General features: G+C 36.7%; 1 protein-coding gene across 6 annotated transcripts in view; it reads right to left on the bottom strand.

Moving 5' to 3' along the window:
* TDRD5 (tudor domain containing 5) overlaps positions 1-24,279 on the bottom strand; it is a 109,619-nt gene that overhangs the window by 16,378 nt on the left and 68,962 nt on the right. For 4 of the 6 annotated variants that reach the window (XM_047841188.1, XM_047841191.1, XM_047841193.1 and 1 more), the window contains 5 exons: positions 19,030-19,242; positions 18,419-18,485; positions 14,049-14,249; positions 13,138-13,296; positions 10,189-10,350 (listed from right to left, as the gene is read on the bottom strand). In XM_047841188.1, the coding sequence (XP_047697144.1) occupies positions 10,189-10,350; positions 13,138-13,296; positions 14,049-14,249; positions 18,419-18,485; positions 19,030-19,242 (802 nt within the window). The remainder of the gene's footprint in view (positions 1-10,188; positions 10,351-13,137; positions 13,297-14,048; positions 14,250-18,418; positions 18,486-19,029; positions 19,243-24,279) is intronic. The other 2 variants (XM_047841189.1, XM_047841190.1) reach the window with 2 other exon arrangements.

The following is a 24,279-nucleotide window of genomic DNA, read 5'->3' as shown; positions in this document are numbered from 1 at the left end:
ATCAGTGCAAAGAAAGTAACTATGAATAAAGAAAGACATTTCATAATGATAAAAGGGTCAGTTCACCAAGAAAACATACCAATCCTAACTAGATAGCACCTGACAATAAAGCTTTAAAATACATAAGGAAAAAATAAGAAGGAGAAATGGCTATAATCCAAGATTATAGTTGATGACTTCAACATCCTTTTCAGTAATGAGTAAACTAGTAGTCAGCAAGGATACAGAAGTAAATAATACCACCAATCGACTAGATCTAATTGACCTTTATAGAACACTCCACTCAACAAAGGAGAACATACAGTCTCTTGAAAGGCACATGGGACATTCACCAAGGTAGGTTACATCCTGTGTCAACAAACCTTCACAAATTTAAAAAACTGAAGTGATACAATGTAAGTCTCAGATTAGAGAATTAAACTGTAAACAAGTAAGAGAAAGATAACAGGAAAATGTCTAAACACTTGGAAACTAAACAACACACTTCTAAACAATCCATATGTATATGACCCACTGTTACACGCCCCATATAACAATTATGGGTCATACAATGAGTCAAAGATGACAGCTCAAAAGATATCACCAAATATTTGAAATGAATGAAAATATAATAGATTCAAACTTGTGAGATGTAGTTAAAGTGGTGTTTAGAAGGTCATAGCATGAAATGCTTACATTAGAAGAAAAAAGTCTCAAATCAATAATCTAGGTTTCCATCTTTAAAAAAATTTTTTTTGGGGGCACCTGGGTGGCACAGTCGGTTAAGCATCCGACTTCAGCCAGGTCACGATCTCGCGGTCCGTGAGTTCGAGCCCCGCATCAGGCTCTGGGCTGATGGCTCAGAGCCTGGAGCCTGTTTCCGATTCTGTGTCTCCCTCTCTCTCTGCCCCTCCCCCGTTCATGCTCTGTCTCTCTCTGTCCCAAAAAAAATAAACGTTGAAAAAAAAAATTTTAAAAATAAATAATTTTTTTTTTTTAATGTTTATTGATTTTTGAGATAGAGCATGAGCAGGAGACGGGCAGAGAGGGAGGGAGACACAGAATTCAAAGCAGGCTTCAGGCTCCAAGCAGTCAGCACAGAGCCCGACATGGAGATTGAACCCACAGACCATGAGATCATGACCTGAGCCGAAGTCGGATGCTTAACCAACTGAGCCACCCAGGCACTGCTCTAGGTTTCCATCTTAAGAAAGTAGAAAAAGAAATGAAAATAAACCCAAAGAAAGCAAAAAGAACAATGAACAACATTGAACACTGAACAACAAAAATGAACTTGAAAACAGAAAAACAGATAAAATCAATGACACCAAAAGCTGATTATTTGGAAAAAATTCACTCAAATTGATAAACCTCTAGTAAAACTGACAAAAAAATAAAAGATACAAATTTCCAGGATCAGGAATGGAAGAGGGTATCACTGCTGCAGGATAATAAAGGAATACTATTAACAATTCTATGTAGACACATAGAATTGACAATTTAAATTCAATGAACCAATTCCTCAAAAAACACAAAATACTAACCCAAAACACTAAAACTAACCCAAAATGAAACAGTCACCTTTAATAATCTTTTATCTATTAAAGCAATGAATTAAATTCTTCTGAAAAAGAAATCTCCAGGCCAGTTTTACTGAAGTAATCTACAAACCATGTAAAGATTTAACCTCCACCCACAAAAAAGGATCCAATTTTTACATAATCTCTTCCAAGAAATAAAAGGCAACATTTCTTTTCAAGTCCTTTTATGAAGATAGTATACTGATACTATACAACCCTGATACTACAACCATACATGATAGTACAAAAAACAAAAACAAAAACCAACTACAGACTAGTATCTGTCATGAACTGAGATGCAAAATCCTCAATAAAACATCAGCAAACCAAATATAACAATATATAAAAGAATTATATACCATGACCAGGTGCTATTATTATAGGTATGCCAAGCTAGTTTAACATGTGAAACTCAAACAGTGTAACCCACTATATGAACAATCTAAAGAAGAAAAATAATATGGTAACAATCAATGAAAAAGCATTTGATAAAATTCAGCACACACTTTTGAGAAAAACTCCCAGAAAAATAGGAATAGAGGGGAATTTCTCACCTTGATAAAAAAAAAAAAAATCTTAAAAAAAACCAAAATTATATTTAATGCTTTTCTCCCCAAAATTAGGAATCAGGCAAGTTTGTCTCTCACCACTCCTATTCAACATAGTGCTAGGAAATAAAAGGCATGCAGATCAGAAAGGAAGAAACAAAACCTCCCTATTTGCAGATGACACAGTTGTCTATGTAAAAAAATGCCAAGGAATCTACAAAAAATCTGAGCGATGTCACAGAATACAAGATTGGTATAGAAAGATCAAATGCATTTCTATATGCCAGCAATGAGCATACAAAACTAAAATTTAAACACAACACCATTTACAATCATTCCAAATAATATGAAATAAATAGGTCATACTTAAAGCATGTACAGGACCTATACATTGAAAATTACAAAATGTTGATGTAAAGATTCAAAGAAGATCTAGATAAATGTAGAAACATGTTTGTATATTATAAGGCTCAACATAGTAAAGATGTCAACTGTCCCCCACTGATGAGTAAGTGTAATGTAATTCCTAGCAAAATCCCAGCAAGGTATTTTGTTGAAGTAGACAACTTATACTAAAATTTATATGGAAAGGCACAAACCCTCAAATAGCTAAAATAATCTCGACAAAGAAAAATAATGTGAGAGGAATCACTCTAGCAGATATTAAAGCATACTATATAGCTACAGTAATAGGGTAGTATTGGTCGAGAGAGAGACATATGGATCAATGAAACAGAACAGAGAACCTGGAAATAAACCAATGCAAATATGCTCAACTGACTTTTTACAAAGGTGCATAAACAATTTAATGGAGAAAAGTAGTCTTTTAATCAAATGTTGTTAGAACGAGTGGGTATCAACAGGCACAATAATAATAGTAATAATAATAAAGCCTTGACTGGGGTGCCTGGGTAGGTCAGTCAGTTGAGCGTCCAACTTTGTCTTAGGTCATGATCTCACAGTTCATGAGTTCAAGCCCCACATCAGGCTCTTAGCTGTCAGTGCAGAGCCCACTTCAGATCCTCTGCACCCCTCTCTCTCTGCCCCTCCCCCACTTGTGCTCTCTCCCTCTCAAAAATAATCATTTATATATATAAATATAAATAAAAGCCTTGGCCTAAACTTCCTGTTTTATACAAAAATTAAGTGGACAGATTTATAAGCTAGTCAGAGAGTCTTCAGTCTTCACGTCAAAATCACAATCCATCAAAAGAAAATCTGATGGCTCCGTCAACTGCATGTCTGACTTTGGCTCAGGTCACCATCTCACAGTTCATGAGTTCAAGCTGCGTGACCAGCTCTGGGCTGACAGTTCAGAGCCTGGAGCCTGCTTTTGATTCTGTCTCCCTCTCTGCCCCTCTCCCTCCCTCCCTTTCTCTCTCTTTCTCTCTCTCAAAAATAAACATTGAAAAAAAATCTGATAAAGAAAAATAAAGCTGGAAAAATCACAATCCAATTCCAAATCATACTACAAAGCTATATTAATCTAAAAAGTATGGTACTGGCACAAAAATAGGCATATAAAGCAATGGAATAGAACAGGAAGCCCAGAAATAAACCTACATTTATATGGCCAATTAATCTTCAACAAAGGAGGAAAGAACATGCAATGGGGAAAAAGTCTCTTCAACAAATGGTGTTGGAAAAACTGGACAGGCTACATGCAAAAGAATGAAACTAAACCACTGGCCTATGCCCAACACAAAGATAAATTCAAAATGGATTAAAGACCTAAATGTGAGACCTGAAACTATAAAAATTCTAGAATAGAGCACAGACAGCAATTTCTCTGACACTGGACATAACAAATTTTTTCTAGATATTGTCTCCTAAGACAAAGTAAACAGAAGCAAAAATAAACTATTAGGACTATAGTGAAATAAAAAGCTCCTACATAGCAAAGGAAACAGTCAACAAAACTAAGAGATCACCTACTGAATGGGAGAAGATATCTGCAAATGACATCTCTGATGAAGGGTTAGCATCCAAAATATACAAAGAACTTATACAACTCAACACCCCAAAAATAATCCAATTTAAAAATGGGTAAAAGACATGAACAGACATTTCTCCAAAGATGACATACAGATGGCCAACAGACACATGAAAAGATGCTCAACATTATTCATCATCAGAGAAATGCAAATCAAAACTACAATGAGCTATCACCTCACACCTGTCAGAATGACTAAAGTCAAAAACACAAAAAACAAGTGTTGGAGAGTATATGGAAAAAGGAGAATCTTTGTGCACTGTAAGTAGGAATGCAAACTGGTACAGCCACTCTGGAAGACGGTATGTAGGTTCCTCAAAAGTTAAAAATGGAACTACCCTATGATCCAGTAATTGCACTGGGTATTTACCCAAAAACACTCATTCAAAGGGATACGTGCACCTGTATATTTATTGCAGCATTAATTATAAGAGCCAAATTATGGAAGCAGCCCAAGTGTCTATCAATAGATGAATGGATAATGAGGTGGTGTGTGTGTATGGTGTGTAAAGAGTGGTGTCTGTTATATATATGTGTGTATACATATACACATATACATATATATACATATACATATATAAACAATATTATTCAGCCATAAAAAAGAATGATATCTTGCCATTTACAACCACACGGATGGAGCTAGACAGTATAATGTAAGCAAAATAAGCCAGTCAGAGAAAGACAAACACCATATGGTGTCACTCATGTGTGGAATTTAAGAAACAAAACAAATGAGCAAAGGAAAAAATAAAAAAGGAGAGAGAAAGACAAACCAAGAAACAGACTTTTAACTACAGAGAACAAACTGATGGTTACCAGAGGGGAAGTGGGTGGTAGGGATTAAAGTGTACACTTACCATGATGGGCGCAGAGTAATGCATAGAACTTTGAATCACTATATTGTACACTTGAAACTAATATAACACTTTATTATCAACTATATTAGAATTAAAATTAAAAACTTAAAAAATGAAAATTAAAAAAAGAAAATGTGTTAAAATAGACTACATCAAAATTAAAAAATGTTTTCTCTGCAAAAGCCCATGTAAAGAGGACAAAGGATACAAACTGGGAGAAAATATTAGCAAACCAAATATCTAATAAAGGAGTGGGATCCAGAATATAAAGAACTCTCATAATTCAAGAGTAAAAACATCAAAAAAAAAAAACAATTAGAAAATGGGAAAAAGACATTTCACCAAGGATGATACACAAAGGGCAAATATGCCATTAGGGAAATGTCAATAAAAGTACTGTATACCTAACAAAAGGGCTAAAAAATAGTGACAACACCAAATGCCAATAAGGATGTAGAGAAATTGGATTACTCAATACTTGGCTGGAGGTAATGTAAAGTAGTACAGCCTCTCTGGAGAACAGGATGGCTGTTTCTTATCAAACCAAACATGTAATTACCTCACAACCTAGCAATTTCGCTCCTGAATATTTATTCCAGAGGACTTATGTTCACTCAACAACCTGTATACAAATGTTCATCACAGCTTTCCAATAGCTAAACCTCCAAACATCCCAAATATTCTTCAAAGGGCTAATGGTGAAACACCGTGACATGTACATGTACATGGAACGCTACTCAGCAAAAAAAGGAAAAGAACAATTTGTGCAACAACTCAGATAAGTTATACTGAGCAAAAAATGCCAACTATATGATTTCATTTATACAGCATTTTTAAAATGACAAAATTTTTAAAATGTAGAAATGGTTAGTGGTTGCCAGGGGTTAGGGATTATGGAGAGAGGATGAGTGTGGTTGTAATAGGACAATACAATTCTCATGAGGATGGAAGTGTTCAGTATCTTTAAAAAATTTTTTTTTAATGTTTTTATTTATTTTTGAGACATAGAGAGACAGAGCATGAGCAGGGGAGGAGCAAAGAGAGAGGGAGACACAGAATCTGAAACAGGCTCCAGGCTCCAAGCTGTCAGCACAGAGCCCGAAGCAGGGCTCAAAATCACAGACTATGAGATCATGACCTGAGCTGAAGTCGATGCTAACCGACTGAGCCACCCAGGTGCCCCCGGAAGTGCTCAGTATCTTGACTGTGCTGCTGGATACACGAACCCACACATGTACTAACACTATATAAAACTACACACACACACACACACACACACACACACACACAAATACAATTAAAACTGGAGAAATCTGAATAAGATAGGCAGATTTTATCAATGTCAATATCCCAGTTGCAATACTTACTACAATTTTTTAAAATGTGACCATTGGAGAAAATGGGCAAAGATTACAGAAGATCTCTCTGTATCATTTCTTATAACTGCACAAGAATTTTCAGTTACCACAAAATGTCAAAAATAAAAAAGAAATAAAACTAATTTTATATAATCTTTTCCAGAAAATAGAAAAGAAAAAGAACACTTCCAAATCTATTTTATGAAGCCAGCAGTACTCAGGTACTAAAACCAGGCAAAGGGAGGGGAGGGTGGGTGATGGGTATTGAGGAGGGCACCTTTTGGGATGAGCACTGGGTGTTGTATGGAAACCAATTTGACAATAAACTTCATATGTTGAAAAAAAAATAAAATAAAATAAAATAAAAACAGGCAAAGACTGTACAAGAAAACTACAGACCAGTATCTTTCATGAAAACAGACATAAAACACCAAATATTAGCAAATGGAATCAAGCAATATAAATAGAATAATACACCATGATCAAGTCAGATTTATCCCAAGAATTCCAGTCTTCTGCAATATTTGATCAAAAGAAGAAATCAACATGATCACATCAATACGTACAGAAAAACCATTTAACAAAATTCACACCCATGTATTCATGATAAAACCATTCAGCAGGACAACAAGATGTCCTCTCCCACAACTCGTGTTCAACATCATATTTGAAATTCTAGCCAGTATAATTATTAATAAGACAGGAAGAAAGATAAAGACATACAGACTGGAAAGGAAGAAATAAAACTGTCCCAATTCAGACATTATCATCTTTGTAGAAAATCTCAAAGGAAATCCATAAAGCACCTCCTAGTTTAGCTAGTTCATAGGATTAAGGTCAAAATACAAAACTCAACTTGTATTTATTAGCAATGAAAATATGAAAACAAAAAGGTATCACAATTGCTCCCAAAACAAGTGAAATATTTAGGCATAAAGCTAATAAAACATGTCTTGTATACTGAAATTGTAACACCCTGACAAAGGTATAAAAGAAAACCTAGAGAGAGAAATATGTTGTGTTCACAGATTAAAGATGTTAATTCTCCTTGAACTTATCTATAGATTTAATGTAATTCCAATCAAAATCTCAGATATAAATTGATTCTAAAATTTACATGAAAAGTAAAAGGAAGGTGAATATTAAAAACAAGTTTGAGGGACACCTGGGTGGCTCAGTCGGTTAAGTGGCCGACTTCAGCTCAGGTCATGATCTCATGGTTTGTGGGTTCAAGCCCCTTTCAGGCTCTGTGCTGACAGCTCAGGGCCTGGATGCTGCTTCAGATTCTGTGTCTCCCTCTCTCTCTGCCCCTCCCCTGCCTGCTGTCTCTCTCTAAAATAAACAAACATTAAAAAAATAAAAATAAAAATAATAAATAATAAATAAATAAAAACAAGTTTGAAAAAGAATAAAGGAGGAGGAATCCTACTACCTGACTTTAAGAGGTATTATAAAGCTACAGTAAACAAGACAGTGTGTGGTATTATTGAAGAGACAGGTAGATCAATGGAGCAGAACACAGAGTCCAGAAACAGACACACACAAATGTAGACAACTGATTTTTGCCAAGTCTACAAAGGCTATTCATCAATGGAGAAAGCACTGTCTTTTCAAATGATACTAAAACAACTGGACATCCATACATAACAAAATTAATATTGACCTAATCCTCATACCTTACACTAAAATTAACTCAAGATGTCTTGATACAGAAAACACTGTACATAGAAGAAAAATACTGATAAACTGGAATTTCTCAAAATTAAAAACTTTTGCCATATAAAAGACACTATTAAGAGAATATCTGATATGCTACAAGTAGAATACATTTGAAAATCACATATCTGACAAAGCACTTGTATTCAGAATATTTAAAGAAAAAAAATGACCCAACCAAAAAATGGGCAAAACACTTGGACATTTCACCAAGAACTATGTATTATAGATGGCAAGTAAGCACATGGAAGGATGTTCAACAAGTCATTAGGGAAATGCAAATTCACACTGTGACGCTACTACATATTTGAATAGCTAAAAATAAAAATTATTAATAATATCTACTGCTCTCCAGATAAGAACAGTTTGGCATACACTTATCATATTACTCCTGATTATGTTTATAAAGAAATCTGTACACAAATATTTATAGAGGCTCTATTCACAATTACTCAAAACTGAAACAACCCAAATATTTTTCAGTGAGTGAGGATACACAAATTATGGTATATCCATTCAATAAACTACTACTCATCCATCAAAAGGAACAAACTATTGATATATGCAACAATTTGGATAAATCCCAAAGGTACCATGCTAAACTGAAGACACCAGTCTCAAAAAGTTACGTAGTCTATGATTCCACTTACATGACACCTTAGAAATGGAAAACTCACATAGTGACAGAAAACAATGGTTGCTAAGAGTTGAGGATGTGGGAAGACTGATTATAAAGGGATAGCACCAGGGAGGTTTGTCCAGTGATTGAACCATCTTGTATCCTGATTATAATGACAGTTACACAAATTGATACATGTATTAAAGTTTATAGGACAATACACCAGAAGAAAGTCAATTTTACTCTACGTTGATTTAAAAAGAAAGAAATCCTAACACTAGAGAAAATAAAAAGTCATTCTGGAAAGGAAAAGTTGCTACAGCATACTACTTGACTGTCAATAGCATTCACAGTCATAATAATGTAAATATTGATCTAATGGAAAGCGTGGTATATAACAAGATTAGTAAGGGGCACCTGGGTGGCTCAGTCATTAAGTGTCCGACTTCAGCTCAGGTCATGATCTCACGGTTCGTGAGTTCGAGCCTGGCCCCACAACAGGCTCTGTGCTGACAGCTCAGAGCCTGGAACCTGCTTCGGATTCTGTGTCTCCCTCTCTCTCTGCTCCTCCCCCACTCACACTCTGTCTCTCTCTCAAAAATAAATAAACATTAAAAAAAAAAAGTTTAACAACATTAGTAAGATGGAGGGGGAGGGGGCAGAAAGGATATGTGTGTGTGTGTGTGTGTGTGTGTGTGTGTGTGTGTGTGTGTGTGTGGTGAGGTGAAGGGATTAAAGAGAACTAAACCCTCATCATTCGTAGAGGGACATAACACAGAAAATTCAGTAAATAACAACATAAGCATGTTATTTAATGAAAGAAATAGAAGTAAATTCCAAAAGCAGCAGCTAAAAGAGATGAAATGGTTGCTCTGTGAAATACAAAATGCAGAGGAAGGGATTATAGGTCACTCTAAGGTAGGTGTACATAAACATTTGATTAAAATAAAAATAAAGGGTGCCTGGGTGTCTCAATTGGTTGAGCATCCAACCCTTGATTTCAAGTAAGGTCATGATCTCACGATTTGTGGGATCGGACCTGCATCAGGGTCTGTGCTGACAGCATGGAACCTGCTTGGGATTCTCTCACCCCCTTTCTCTCTGCCTCTCCTTCGCTCACTCTAGTACACATGTTCTCTCTCTCTCTGCCTCTGAAAATAAACATTTTAAAACATAAGAAAATCAAAATACAATACATCCTCCAATAAAACTGTCAACACTTTTCCTCTTGGGTTTTCCCAATATTATTTCTCAATACTAGTTTCTAATCACTACACAATTCTTGAAGACCATCCAAAGCAACAAGATAGAAACCAACACATCAAAGCCAGATAATGCCTTTCCTTTTTTGTGATCAAGACTATGTTGCTTCAACTTTGGTGTTGGTGACAGTTGTAGAGAAAATGTAATTCATCTGTGAAAGGTGCTCTGATGGCACTGAAAGCAGAATGTAAAGAGCTATTTTATTCCAATCCCCTTCACTTGTGAATTAATTATATTAATCACATTTTCAAAAAACTCCTTCCTTCTCCTACCTCATTTTCTTCCTTCAGATCCTTCAGCTCTGGGAAGGACCACTTGGGATCTTCTCCACAGCTCTTATCTTGGGTTTTCAAAGAACTGAATTCAGAATCCTTTAATGGCTCCTTTAACTCAGATTTAAGGTGACTGAAAGCCTTTTCATCATTAATATCCTGCTTGTAAATATGAAAGAAGGAATTATTTTCTAAAATAATTATTTTAGAAATTATTTTCTACAGGGGCACCTGGCTGGCTCAGTCAGTTAAGCGTCCGACTTCAGTTCAGGTCATGATCTCATGGTTTGTGGGTTCAAGCTCCATGTCAGGCTCTGTGTTGACAGCTCAGAGCCTGGAGCCTGCGTCCAATTCTGTGCCCCTCTCAGCCCCTCCCCCACTCTTCCCCTCCCCCACTCATGCTGTCTCTCAAAAATAAATGGTAAAAAAAATTGTTTTAAAGAACTTATTTTCTACACTAATGCTGTTTCTAAAATCTGTATGCCCATACATTCTAGGAGGAATTTTTCACTATGGGTCACACAAATGCTACATTATTTTCTAACTTTATCCATGACCCTGTATCTTCCTATCCTGCTAAACTGTCCAAGCCAACAAGCATTTGTTGAGCACACATTATGAAATGTACACAGGGTAGCTCTGTGGATACAGAGATGAGTGCAGCATGTCCCAGCTCTTAAGGAACTCAAAATATAGAAGGAAGACACACAATCAGATAATCAACATACAACCTTCAGTGTAGAACCATCACAGAGACATGACCAAAATATTGCTGGGGAGGAAGACGCCTGAGAAGATGCAATGAAAGAGGTAACACAAACTGTCAGGATGCTTAAAAGAAGAGTAGGAATTATAAGGAACCAGGTATATGGCGGGTGGGCGGGCGGTGTGCCAGGGGCTGGGTTTCAGGGGTGGGGGAGGGTCTTAAAATGTTAAAATATAGGTGGCGGTGGGATACGAGAATTTTAAGTCTTATCTCTTTTGCAGAAAAGATGGCCTTATTTCATTTTCGGGACTGAACTATGATCAATACAATAATGACAGGATATTCTAAAATTACAAAGGTTGTATTCAAGCCACTATTTAAGAATCAGGAAATGTAATTGTTCTAATCAAGTAATAAATATTAAGAAAATTCAGGCTTCAGAAAGTGTTATGGGCCAAACGAGCCTAAAATTTTAACATAAACTAGAAATCTAAAACTCTTTTACTGTTTCAAACATGCAGCAATAAACATTCATACATATTTTCCAGAACAGGTTAATCTCCCAGTGGTCAAACTGGCCTTCCCTTTTTATCAAATACTTTGTAAATGTCTACTAAAAATATTAAGATCATATCCACAATTTGATTTTACAAGTCAAATATATAAATCCTATTTAAGCAAAATACCCTTTTCTTATTTTCTTCAAAGAGAGTAAAAAGGCTTGCTGTGCTCAAAACATGTTTGGCTCTCAAATTGAACACACCCTGTATTCGTAGCCCAATACTTGTTGTTGTCATGAGGAATAGAAGACTTAGAGGACATACTGATTTGTTCAAAAATCATTTAAGTTCTTACTATGTGCTTCACTTTACTTACATCTAAAACAGAGATACTAAAATACCAAGCTGGTAAAGTGATCGTGAAGACTAAATTAACCAGTACATGTGAGTGCTTCAAACAGCCCCTCCCATGTAGTACAAGTTCAATAAAGGTTGCTGTTGCTAATTTTTTTTAATTTTATTTAATTTGTTGGCTGGAATAATACATAATTACAATAGTAGTAGTAATGATACTAATATTGTTATTATTGTGGGTGGGAGTCACCAAGGTTTACAGAGAAAGAAATAAAGTATGAAGAGTCTGAAGTGCGCAGAGGGAAGAACAGCATTTGGATGAGTATAGGTAAACTCACAAATGCACCAAGGCAGCCATGGGATTTAGCATATGCAAGAAATAATACAGAAGAAAGCATGACTGAAGCAAAGACTTCTGGGTTTTAAGTGTATTTATTCATTCTGAGAGAGTGAGAGAGGGAGGGAGGGAGGGAGGGAGGAAGAGAGAAAGAAAGAGGAGACAGAGAGAGACAGAGAGAGACAGAGAGAGAGAGAGAGAGAGAGAGAGAACGAGCAGGGGAGGAGAAGAATGAGAAGGAGAGAGAAAGAGAATCCCAAGCAGGCTCTACACCATCAGCACAGAGCCCAACACTGGGCTCGAACTCACGAACCAGGAGATCATGACCTGAGGTGAAATCAAGAGTCACTCAAATCAAGAGACTAACCAACTGAACCACCCAGGCGTTCCTGAAGCAAAGGTTCAAACCAAATAATGAGAGACAAGGTACTGTTAAGATCATTGCATAAAGTTTCCAAAGTTTCCTAGGTTTGGAAAGGCTCAGATCCTCATCTATAAAATAACGATTGGGCGCCTGGGTGACTCAGTCAGTTAAGTGTCCGAATCTTGATTTCGGACGGTTGGGATCTCACAGTTGTGAGATTGAGCCCCGTGTCGTGAAACCTGCTCGGGATTCTCTCTCTCCCTCTCTCTCTGCCCACCCCCCAAATAAATAAATATTAAAAAAATAAATTTTATTTTTATTATTTTGAGACAGAGAGACAGAGCGCAAGTGGGAGAGGGACAGAGAGATAATGAGACACAGAATCTAAAGTAGGCTCCAGGCTCTGAGATGTCAGCACAGAGCCCAACATAGGGCTGGAACCCACAAACCTCAAGAATATGACCTGAGCCGAAGTCAGATGCTTAACCGACTGAGCCACCGAGGCGTCCCCAAAAATAAATTTTAAAATAAGAACAATTATGGTAACTTTATCACAGGGATTTTATAAGAATTAAATAATACGTTATGCTGAAAAGTGCTTTTTATAGGGGCTGGCATATAGCAGGTACTCATTAAATGTTAATAATAATAAAAACAATTATAATAATATTTGCAAAAAAACTCTTACCAGGGTATATAACTCACTCTCCTTTGATTGTGGACTTATCTCTCGGTTTTTGTTAAAATAGCGTTGCTGGGAAGGATAACCCAGTTCTGTCAGGACCACGTCCTCTGGTCCTGCATCAGAGTTAGTATATAAAGCTAAAGGGTTGAGTTCTCTGAAACCCTAGGATTAAAAAAAGAAGGAAGAGGTTAATTAGAGAAAACAATTAAAAAGTTAGCACTTCATAATTTTCAAGTGTTGTGGAAATGTATTATCTTCAAAAACTTAACAGTTAAAAAATTTTCCATAGTGACAATTTTTCCTAGTCACAAAAATTATCAACATCAATATTAACAGTGATACAGACATCACTATCAATATTTGCAAAATAAGAGACTGCTGTCTTCTCTAAGATGACCTCCAAGAAAATAGTCTGAGGTGGGGTGCCTGGGTTGCTCAGACGGTTGGGCGTCCGACTTTGGCTCAGGTCATGATCTCACGGTCCATGAGTTGGAGCCCCGCATCGGGCTCTGGGCTGACAGCTCAGAGCCTGGAGCCTGTTTCGGATTCTGTGTCTCCCTCTCTCTCTGACCCTCCCCTGCTCATGCTCTGTCTCTCTCTGTCTCAAAAATAAATAAATGTTAAAAAAAAAAAATTTTTTTTAATTAAAAAAAAAAATAGTCTGAGGTAAGATTGAATCCTCAAATCAATTATTTAAAATACAAGCACTCACATTCTAAAGAACCATAAGCCAAATGTATTTTTTGTGGTTATTTGAAAATTAAGAGAGTGCTCTGCATTAAGAGGGCAGGAATCTTACAAATGTCTCCAAGATTAAAGAGTATATCAAATAACCTCCTGCATTAAATTCTCTTACACCTTCAAGGGCTGAGATTAAATAAAATCTATTACACAATACATCCCGACTGATCCACCTTAGAAGGGACATTTTCTCGGCATACAATAGCATGGCCCTCTGTTCTCAAGACATGATGGAAGTAGATGTCTTCATTTGAGGATGTATCACAGAGAAAAATGTTAAGGATTCCATCTACATATTCATCCACTACCCCCACTAATGGCTTTAAACCACACAACTTCTGGAACTGCAAAATAGCTCTGGACGTCCAGTGTTCCTGAAATAGAATCAAGACATGAGATTTAGATGATAAATTCAAATATGAATTATAGTAACCATACACAAAAATAAATTCCTAATGAACTAGAGATTTTAGTCAAAAAACAAAACCATAACAGTACTAGAATAACACACTTCAGGATAGTTATGATTGGGAATGAGAAAAGTAAGAAAAAAGGAAAAATTATGAAAAATGTGACTGTAGAAAATCTTTTATCATTTATGTGGTGAAAAACTTCCGTTTTCAGAAATGGTTAAATTACTGGACTAACTCTCCCACAGAAACAACTGAAATTTCTAAAGTATTTTTAAAATATGTCCAAAAGTATCCAAGAACTATCAAGAGTAACATTATTATCAGGACAAAATTAAAGGGAAAGTGGGAACTATTTTACCTTAAAAAGGAAAAGAAATAAACTAGCCTTCACATGGATTTGCAGTTCAATTTTCACATCACCTGGACAGTACACAAATCCTCAAGTTGTTCATCTAAATTAAGGTGATTCCAGACTGGTAGTATTCCTAGGCACCTGGTAGGAACAATGCAGATCTCTCTAGAGGTAGGCAGTCTCAGCCCATATTATTCAAACATTCTTACAAATAATTTTTCAAAGACAATGAAAAGTATGCAGGCAAAGATAAAAGGCACACAAAGAAACAACAAATCACAAGTAAGAACAAGGAGGAACAACATAAACCTTCAAAAACTTTAGATATTTGATTTCCCAGACAATTATAAACAACTAGACTTACTACACTTCAAGCAAAAACAAAAAAGATTTGAAAGCTTTTGCAAGTATCAGCAATCTACAAAAATTTATCTAGCAAAATTACAGGTCAAAGAGAACTTTTAGAAAGTAACAACACAATAACCAAAACTTAAAACCCAATATGTTGATTCAGTAGCAGATTTGGTAGAATTAAAGAGTAAATCAGTAAAGTGGAAGATAATTTGGGAAAAAAATACCCAGAATGCAACATGGAAAGAAATATGTAAAATACAGAAGAGAGGTTAAAAAATACAGAAGATAAATTGAGAAAGTTTAACATACGTTCAATTGTGGTCCTGGAAAAACAGACGTAAAAACAGAGACAGATGGAATATAAATATGAATAATGGGAAAGACAATAAATAACTGAAGAGATAATGGCTGGGAATTTGCCAGATTTAATAAAAAGTAACAAAGCACGGATAAAATGGAATTCAATGAACCACAAAGTAGGATAAATAAGAATAAATTCACACATAAAGATACTAACACTGAAGCTACAAGCAACCAACAGGAAATGTCACAAAGAGCTACAGACAAAAAGGACACTGCCTTCAAAGGAACATCCATCAGACCGACTACTGACCTCTCCAATAAGGTAAGGGAGACCAGAAGCCACTGTGATGAGATCTTCAATTCACTAAATGTATTACCTGCCAACCTAAAATTCTACACCTAGTGAATGTATCTTCCAAAATTAAGTGCAAAGTTATGTTTCCAGGTAAACATAACTAAGTTTGCCATCAGCAAACCCTCACAAAATGAAATCTTAAAGGATACAGTTTAAATACAAGCAAAATGTTCCCGTAGGGTTTGAGTGGTGAGAACAAAGAGCCAAGAAACTGAGAAATACATGACTAAATCTAAATGCACATTATTTTATGTGGTCAATTTGTTGAGGGATTAAAAACAATAACAATAATTATACAACAAAAACAGATCAGCAGAGGAGGTTAAAGAAGAACGTGTTCTAATGTTCTTGCATCTTTACATACAGATGTGTTTATGTCCTAGAGGAATCCCTAAAATAATATAGTGTGTTACTTAATGGAATTATTTAAAAACTTCCAAATGATGCATGCAGGGTGAGAAAAAAAAAGAATAGGTAAGCCAGTGATTTTTCACCAGGGCCACTAGGTTCTCCTAGCACCAGCAGAGTTTAGTAATCAACTAAGGATTTGGGCAGATTGCATGCACTGATTTTGGAACACCCATTCTGTGGCTCCCTCCCTTCAAGCATTTCTCCCTTAACTCTCAGCTTCAGCCAGTCCCAAATGATGTCTTCTAACTCTTCAAGCCAGCAAGGCTATGGACTGGGGAGTGACCCCAGGATAGAAGCTGAAAATTTCCTGATCTTACCTACTGCAGCTTGACCTCCAAGGATAGATTTCTGCTTCTCTGCCTGCTTTGGATTTTGTCTATGGGAGTAGTCATCCCACCATGCTACTCTATTGCTACTCTGCCATTACCAAATGCATTTACTATTTTTGAAACCAGGAAAAAGATGCAGAAATACAGTGAGAGTCATTCACTTAGTTATAAACATTTATTAAGCACCTACCATAAAACAACCATTCATCTAAGCATCAGAGGTACAGTGGTAAAGAGACAATGGCCCTCATCTCAGGAGCTTACCCTGTGTATATGAACAAATAATTAAGATCATACCCGACGGTATTATAAAGATAAAGTGACAATGAAGTGGAAATGTGTACTTTCAATTGGCACCATGGTCAAGGAAGTCCTTCTTGGGAAAATAACAACTGAGCTTAAATCTGAATGACAAAAAGGAACCACCCATGAGAGTTCTTTGAACAAGCTATTCCAATGATCAGAACCGGCAAAAGCCCTAAGGTCAGAAGAATTTCAAGAAGGAAATAAGAAAACAAAAAGAGAAACAAAAATGGAAGCCATCTGAATAATATGAGAATAATGACCACTACCTACAAGTGGGTCACAAATTTAGCCCTGAGCTTCCTGGCAGTAGTAGAGAGAAGCCTGGTCAAGGCTAACATGCACCCTAGAAACACAATCCTGAATACTGACTTGCACAAAAATCGTAACTGCATACATTATTCACAATAACATCAAAACAGATTGAATGTCTAACAATAAAGGGACAGTTAACCTATGATAGACACTTACCTAAGAGATTACTGTGAATCTATGAAAATTGAGAACTATGGCAACACATAAATTTATGCTATAATAATGCTGAGTGAAGAATATGATTACTATTTTATGTAACCCTGGAAACCCTACAAAAACCCTGACCCCCCCAATATCCAATAAACTAAATTGAAAGGAACACACATCAAATTTCTAAACTGAATGTGTCTGAATGGTAGAATAACAGGTCATGTTTTCTTCTTTTTCTTTCCTTTTACTGTGTTTTCCAGATAAAAAAAAAAAAGTTTTAAGGAATAATGCATGTACATGTAAGCAAATGATAAGGTAAACAAATGTGGTGTAATAAGTGTGTATGCCACATATATTTAAGAGTTCTGAGGGAAAAACACAAAGTCAGGTGCACGATAATCTTAATTACATAAACAAATGTATCTCTGTGGATGAAGACGCCTCCTGCTTCATGCCACTCATCTCACGCAACTACATTACTAGAGAATTCTTCAAAAAAAAACCCACATAACTGAGTACGGCAGTTCCTGAGGTACGCCCTTCAGTTGCTCCCCCATATCTACAGGACAACGCGTAGACTCCTGAACATGGATACGGATCCCCACCACAGGGCCCTATTTCTCTGGCATAGCTTGCCGTCCATCAGCTCCAGCTCACGTGCCGCCACAGAGGCAGAGCCACTTAACATTTCTCAAATTCGAGATGTTTTATGTTACTTTTCCCTTTGTCTGGAATGTTCTTCCTTTTGTGTCCAGTAATAGTCCTACTCTTCCTTCAAAGTTCCACTCTACCACAGGGTCATCCCTGACCAGACTCAACAGAGATGTAAGCACAGTCCTCTGTTGCACATCTGGCACATGCTTTTTTTTTTTTTTTAACGTTTATTTATTATTGAGAGACAAAGACAGAGCATGAGCACGGGAGGGGCAGACAGAGGAGGAGACAGAATCTGAAGCAGGCTCCAGGCTCCGAGCTGAGCCCAACGTGAGGCTCAAACTCACAAACTGCTAGATCATGACCTAAGCCGAAGCTGGACACTTAACTGACTGAGCCACCCAGGCACCCCTGGCACACACTATTAAATATCCGTACAGCGAATGTGACACAGCACAGGACTGACTTCTGGCTCCATGTCCATCTTCCAGACTATCTACAACGATTTCTTTTAGGGCCCATTCTAGGTTTTGTTTTTGTATCCTGAGATCCTCAGACTGTTCTCAGCACCAAATGTTTGCTGATTAAATGGGAACAAGCATACCTGTACTGGTCTCACCCAAGCCAAGGAACAAGGAATGGCCTGAGCCGGGAGCTTTGTGTAGCAGCACCTGCAAGAGATGATCACAAACCTCAATATTCCATCATGTTTTAAAACTGCATTTTATGGGATCTCTAATCCACTCTTGATTTTAGCTGTTTACAGCACTTCAGACTATTTTACTCATGCATCTTTAAATTAATGCCTTACACTTTAAAGCATTCTAAGTAATAAAAATTTTAAACATCATAGTCCTTGAAACCCATGCAATTAAAATATAGGTAGGAACAGACCAACCTTCATGCTATATAAATGCAATTCTTAGCATCACCCCAAGAATCATTTTCTTAATAAGAGATTGTTTTTTAGAGTCTCATGGTCCATTCAGATTCAGTCATGTGAAAGAAGACCTAAGAGATTATAATCCCAACGTGAAACTAAGGGACCATATGCCAAGTTCATTTGCACTAAAAAAAAAAAAAAAAAAAAAAAAAAAAGAGGGATGGAAGAAAGGAAGGCAAGAGAAAAGAGCAATCTTAATCCCATGCAGCTTTAGCATTATGAGCATTATGATTCAAAACTTAGTAATAATTTAACCAGATTTGTTAACTCACTTGAGAAACCTTAGGGAGGACTTCTGAACAGTTCCAATATTTCCAAAGTCTGGGTAGAATACTTCAACTTCCTGTTTCCCGAGGACTTGATGGATAATGACCCGATACCACCACTTATCCTCAGAAATCCTGACACAACAGAGATGTCCCGGCTGGATAAAATACTCCGGCATGGCATATCGATCAGAAACCAGCTGATTGGAATAGCAGCGCCTGTAGAATTCCATAAAACAGGGAATTTCAAAGAGGGAGAAAATATCATTTGATGCATCAAGACCAAGAAAGTCGTGGCAAAAAGCAAGGGAAAAAAAATCCTCCTTTTTCTGATTGGTTAATGCTTATTAATACCAACTAATTTTATTTTCCTCTTTCTTTGCCAAATCCCTTCTCTTCATCAATAAACTTCTTCACATGGAAAGTTATACACTCATTTTATCTCATATTCTCTGAGCAAAATGCAATCCAACTTTGTTCGTCAGCACTTCCTAAAATAGACATTTTTAAGACACCAATGGCCCCTTAATTCCCAAATCCAATAGCCTGTCTCGCCAGCTTTCGATGTACTTCTTTCTCTGCAACATGACCCTGATCCTATCCTCTTTCAAACTCTATCCTACTTAGTTTCCAAGACACTATTTTCTCCTATTTCTTCTCTGTCAATAATTATTCTTATATTGGCTCTCTAATTGCCTTTAAAGTTTAGGTTCTCTGGGATCTTACATTTAGGAAGTATAAAATAATAAGAGCTCAGGCTTTGAACCCAGTCACATGAGCTCAAATTGTGACTCCATCATTTACTAGCTGTGTGACTTTATCTTTCTGTGCTTCAGTTTACTTGTTGAGCATGGAGAGGACAATAAAACCTTAGCAAAAATAGATGAATGCCAAGCACAGAGTCCAAATACAGTTAAGTACCCATTAACTATTACTATTCTTTCTGTATACCATCTCATCCATTTTCATATCTTTATACCACTACAAATAAAACGATGATTCTCCATCTTGATCTTTAAACTCTGAATCACTTCGGAACTTTAAAACTTTATTTCCAGCTGTACAGAGAAGATGCTAGTTGTTCCCCAATTTTCATTCTCCTAATAGAATCCCGAATTTTAACTGAGTATATAGGCATTCAGACTTCCCAGACTCCTTAGCATCTAGATGTGAATACTAAGTCCTGAGCAGTGAGATGTGAGAAAAAGTGTGCATGATTAGGATGGTAAATTTTATGTGTATTTTACCACAATTAAAAAAAGTAAAAGTATAGAAATTCTAGCTCATGTCTTTCAAAGAAAACGGCACATCTCCAACCACCTACCTTCTTCTCATTCTCCTTCCCACTGGCTGAAATGAGGATCTCATGGATGTGATGGCGAGCTACATGCTGGACCATGTAGATGGGGCAACACACTGTCTGGGACAGCAAGACAGAAAACTCTTGTGTCCCTAACACCAGGGAGCTACCTTATCCACCTTTACTGCTTACATATGGACTAGTATGGGAAGAAGAAATAAATTTTTATCTTTTTTAAGCTACTATGTCTTAGGCTAAGTTATGTCTCTGTAGCAGTGGCTAAACCTAATCCTAACTATTACTGTCCACTCAACATTGTCAATTCACTACTCCATGGTCACCTTAGACGCACCAGGTGTAAACTTCTAGCCCCGGCTCAAACCTACTCAATCTCTAAAGTCAACACAGGTTTCATATTCTCCTTTTCTCCCTCATCCTTCTCAAACCCATTCTTGTCACCAAGACCTGACAACTACTTCCCCAAATTTTTTCCAATTTCTTTCAACTCTCACTCTCTTACCAAGACTAGCATATTAATGGATGCTCTCCTGTTCACTCACCCATCTTCCACACTGCAACGAGAGTTATCTTGCTAAAATACAAACCTGTTGATGCCCCTACCTTCTTAAACCTTCAGAGGCTCCACACTGTCTACAGAATAAGTCAGAATTCCCGCCCATGGTGTTCATACTCCAGCTCTTCCCCAGTATTCCAGTTTCACATTCAGTCACTGTCACCCAACCTCATGCAGTGGTGCTTCACTTCCCTATTTGTTGCTCCCAGAACACCATGCTACTCTGTTGTCAACAGTGGCCTTGGTGCCAGCGATTGGATCCACACATACCCACTCACACCTTTTTGACTGGAAAATTCTTACTTGTTTTTTAAGCCTAGTTCAAATCTCTCCTTTTGTGAAGCTTTTTTCCACCTTCAACAGGCAGAATTACTGCCTCATGCAGTACCCCACTTATCTGCTCTCTGTATCCCCAGATAATCGTGGTGTTCACAAAGGCAAAGACCATGTCTGTCTTCTCCTCATACTGCTCATGCCCAAATCCCAAGCACACAGCAGATGTGGTATTAGTAACAATAGCAGCCAACAGGTGAGCTAGACTCCATTCTAAGTGCTTGAATCTTCCCAACTCTGTGAGGCAGGTATGAGTACTATCCCTACTTTGGAGATAAGGAGACTAGGCCCAGAGTTAAAAGTAACTTCAAGGCCATAGAGCCAGTACGTGTGCTTTAAAACATGTACTAAATCTTACAGGCATACTGGAATGGAATATATAATATTTTTACTGAGTGTTTATTATGTGACTTACATTATACCAGGTGTTCTTGGGTGAGAGGAGTTGATAATGCAGTAAAATTAGATTAAAAGATGGAATGCTCTTGGATAAATAAATACATTATTCTTATATACGACATCAATGTAAAAATCAGACACTGTTGTTCATGAATAAATCTAAAGTGACTGCAAATGTACACATTTTACAGGGTGTTTTACTAAGAAAGGACATGATATTTCGGCAGATAAAAGAGATTAACTAGAGTAGTCGTTCTCCAAGTGCAGTTCACAAACCCCCAGGACCGTGATGCCCTTTTAACAAGTCCATAAGGTCAAGACTAATTTAATATTTTAGTGTTACTATGAAAATACTTATTTGCCCTTTTCACTGCATTAACATTTGTAATGAAGGTGTAAAAGCAAGGTGCCTTAGCCAAATCAAGGCAGTGTCACCAAACTTTACTAGCAGTCACTTGTCACTGCCATGCAGTCACATTAAATAAAAGACAAAGAAGAAGAAAAAAAAGAGGCCAATGTCACGTAAGAATGTCCTTCATAAACCAACAAAAATTAAGTATATTAAATCTCAACCACTGAGTGACCATCTTTTTAATATTCTATGTGACAAAAAAGGAAGTAATAGACACATAAAACACTGCTCAAGTTGTCTTAAGAAAAGCAATTATGCATCTGAGAACTGAACTAGCTGTTTTTGTGTAACATTTTTACTTGGAAGAGGAACTAGACATTTTTTTTCATGGAACATCATTTTTACTTGAAATGACTACTATCAAACTATGTTTATTCAGACTTGAGTATCTGATGCACATTTTCTCAAAAATGAAGTGAGCCCGTCACTTCAAGAAAAACACTGACAGTATTTGTCATCAATGTTAAAATTCAAGACTTTCGAGGGAAAATTTAGATTCTGGAAATGTTGCATCCACCACGAGTTTGACAGCTCCCTAATACGTAATACTTCTCTGATGAGATCAGTGGTGATATTAAAGAATGTGATTTTTTATACTATGTGATGAAATGTGTCAACATTTGGAAGACCTACATAACTCAGTGAACCAGTATTTTCCAATGCATGATGTTTTGAAATTATACATGAAGGTAAAAGATGCTTTCAGGGCTGGTTACACTGAGTGCCTTATGCTTGCTTTAATGTTCTGCTATTGCTGTCTTGAAATACTTAATAATTTTACAACTTGGAGACTTGCATTTTAATTTTGCACTGGAACCTGAAACAGCATAACCAAACCTGAATCTGTTCAAAGTACAAAGGAAGACCAATGAATTTTAACAGCAGTGTATGAAAAGCTCAAATTCCACATTGCAACCAATCTTTAAGAAACTACCACTTGTCAAGTTTTGGAATGTTCACAAATTTCCTTAAATATCAAAGATTATTCACAAATTTCTAAAAAGGCTACTAAAATACTCCTTTTCCCATGAGGACAAAGGGGAACCGTCTTGCAGTGTAGGTAGGAATGCAAACTGGTGCAGCCACTTTGGAAAACAGTATGGAGGTTCCTCAGAAAGTTAAAAATTGAACTACCTTATGATCCAGAACTTGCACTACTAGGTATTTACCCAAAAGATACAAAAATACAGATTCAAGGAAGTATATGCACTCTGACGTTTATAGCAGCATTATTAACAATAGCCAAACTATGGAGAGAGCCCAAATGTCCACTGACTAATGAATGGATAAAGAAGATGTGGTATATATATGCAATGGAATATCATTCATCCATCAAAAAGAATGAAATCTTGCCATTTTCAATAATGTGGATGGAGCAAAAATGTATTACACTAAACAAAATAAGACAGTCACAGAAAGACAAACACCGTATGATTTCACTCATATATGGAATTTAAGAAACAGATGATCACATGGGAAGGGAGAAAAACAGAGAGAAACCACAAGAAACTCTTGAATACAGAGAACAAACTGAGGGTTAATGGAGGGAAATGGGTGGGGGATTGGCTAGATGGGGGATGGGTATTAAGGAGGGCACTTGTGATGAGCACTGGGTGTTGTATGTAAGTGATGAATCAGTGAATTCTACTCCTGAAACCAATATTACACTGTATGTTTAACTAACTAAAATTAAAATAAAAATTTGAAAAGAGGGGTGCCTGGGTGGCTCAGTCGGTTGAGCATCCAACTTTTCATTTTGGGTCGGGTCATGATCCCAGGGTTATGGGATTAAATCCCACATCAGGCTCCATGCTGAGCATGGAGCCTGCTCAAGATTCTCTCTCTCCCCCTCTGCCCTTCACCCCCACTCACATGCTCTCTAAAATAAAAATAGGTTTTTTTGGCAAAAGAAAGAAAATACTCCTCTTCACAACTATGTATCTGTGTGACCAGATGTTTTCATACACTACAATCAAAACAACGAAGCTCAAGACATTAAAGATGAAAGTAGACATTAAAAACAAACTTTCCCCTATTAAGACAGATAATAAAGAGATCAGCAAAAATGTAATAAAATAATGTCACTGTTCTAATTTCCAGAAAGTAGTTACTGTTCATAGAAATATGTTATTTATATCCACACAAATGGACTTACTGTTTTTTTAAACAAAATTTTTTTACATGCTGCAGTTTTAATTTCTAAGATAAATATCAGTAAAGAAAAGCTCTCAAGTCCTT

This window comes from Prionailurus viverrinus, chromosome F1, assembly GCF_022837055.1.
Source record: "Prionailurus viverrinus isolate Anna chromosome F1, UM_Priviv_1.0, whole genome shotgun sequence".
NCBI lineage: Eukaryota > Metazoa > Chordata > Mammalia > Carnivora > Felidae > Prionailurus > Prionailurus viverrinus.
Note: the sequence above shows the minus strand (reverse complement) of the source record. Positions and strands in the feature narration are given on the sequence as shown.